General features: G+C 40.8%; 1 protein-coding gene across 2 annotated transcripts in view; it reads right to left on the bottom strand.

Moving 5' to 3' along the window:
- lrmda (leucine rich melanocyte differentiation associated) overlaps positions 1-1,725 on the bottom strand; it is a 316,113-nt gene that overhangs the window by 44,249 nt on the left and 270,139 nt on the right. The window contains exon 7 of one of the 2 annotated variants that reach the window (XM_014005094.1): positions 1,337-1,574. The exons of the other annotated variant lie outside the window; for it this stretch is intronic. Within the exon in view, the coding sequence (XP_013860548.1) occupies positions 1,495-1,574 (80 nt within the window). The 3' untranslated portion in view covers positions 1,337-1,494. Of the gene's footprint in view, positions 1-1,336; positions 1,575-1,725 lie in introns of those variants that run through there. 2 annotated transcript variants of the gene reach the window in all.

The following is a 1,725-nucleotide window of genomic DNA, read 5'->3' as shown; positions in this document are numbered from 1 at the left end:
CCAGAAGAAAACAAGGAAGTCCTGCATGCTGCGGTTCTGATGCGCACATTTTTGCTGATAGTACAACTGCAATAGCATTTAAAATGTCAGAAGCAGCTAATTTAATGGTGGTTCCATGATGATATTCTGATTTTGGAGCGGCGTCAGTAAATGTGTTCCGCAACCCAAAGGAGAAGAGGTGCTCTGCGTGTTCTGACCCACAACATGCCGGCAGTAGAGCTGCTAACAGGAGACGATGAAACAGGTAGGTTTTCAGTTTATTTAGCTCWGCAACGGTGGCCTGTGAAGTCCAAAAAGGTGCATGTTTAATGCAGTTAGTTCGGTTAGAGTCCGGTCTGGATTCACACCAGAAGAGAACTAAAGTGAACCGCACCAGAGTTCGTTTGGAAACAAACCGAGACCACCTCAAAAAGCAGGTCTCGGTCCGGTTGTTTGATCCGCACCAGAGTTCGCATGAGTGTATTCACACCTGCACAAAAGGTCCGGACCAACGCTGGAAACGAACTCTGGTTCGTTTAAAGCAGAGCAAATTATCAGGTCTGAATACGACCTTAGAAACCATATAAAGGATTTAAACACAGGGCAGTCTAGTGCTCAGCAGAAAATCTTCTTATTGCAGTGTCTTTCTCTGCTCACTGATGCGTGTGCAAGTGCTTTGGGTTATAACTGATTCCTGCATCAGATTGTGTATTACTATTGATAATGACGCTAATTATAGTGGTATTATTTTTTAGTCTGTTTGGTTTGCTTTTACAGTGCAGTCACTAGTGCAGAGGACACAAGTCTTCAGATTATGTCCCATATCATGCTTAGTAAAACATTGACTTCAAATTCATGTAAACTTACTGGTGAGAAAACTGTCATAAAATAATTGTTATTGAAGCCAATGATTCTTTGACATTTCAGCACAAACTTGAGATGTTTTAAACAGTTGTTATATCTAAAAGGGAAGAAGAGAAACAGACAGATAAGGAGAGACTTGAAGATGACGAGTCTGTGTCAGGGCCCAGGTGTGCAACTAGCACTCCTTTCACCCTTGATTAGTAGGTGCAGCGGACAAGTGATCCATCATGGGCGGCGCAGAGAGGAAAGTGATTGGCCGCGTCTGTTTTGTTGCTGCTTGTGTGCACGACAATAATAAAGAGAGACTGCTCGTTTGTGTGTGTATACGTTGTGTGTATGGACTTGTGTTACAGCCGATGCTTAGAGGCAATCATGTCAGTGGGAGTGTCATCTCTGACTCTGAGCTGCAAGCAAGGAAGCAGAATTGGACTCAGCTCAGGAAATGAGGCTGCAACAATGGGGCTAAAACATAATAAAAACAAACAAGAAACCATCTGTTTAGCATAGCCATTATTGCATAAATTGATAAAAGTTAAAAAACAGTAAAAATTCCAGCAAAATGTGAGTGAGTCAACAGTGGTTTTAATAAATATAAGGAAGATTGAGTCATCTGCGAGCCTTAGTTGTCATTCATGTCCCCCTCTGTGTCCATCAGAGCTGATCATTTCGAATGAATCGGTTGCCTTCTGAATGCTTGCCATAGTAGATGTAGCGACACTTGGCGAAAAATCCTAAAAAAACAACAAAACAAACTTAAGTCAATGCAAACTCATTCATAGCACTTAAGTTAAACTGAGAAACTTAATTAAAACAAAATTATTTTAATATGAATAATTTACTTTGCCGATCCATCATCTGAAAAATATGTCTTTGAAAGGAAAT

The sequence above is a fragment of the Austrofundulus limnaeus genome, unplaced genomic scaffold (genome assembly GCF_001266775.1).
Source record: "Austrofundulus limnaeus strain Quisiro unplaced genomic scaffold, Austrofundulus_limnaeus-1.0 Scaffold28, whole genome shotgun sequence".
Lineage (NCBI taxonomy): Eukaryota > Metazoa > Chordata > Actinopteri > Cyprinodontiformes > Rivulidae > Austrofundulus > Austrofundulus limnaeus.
Note: the sequence above shows the minus strand (reverse complement) of the source record. Positions and strands in the feature narration are given on the sequence as shown.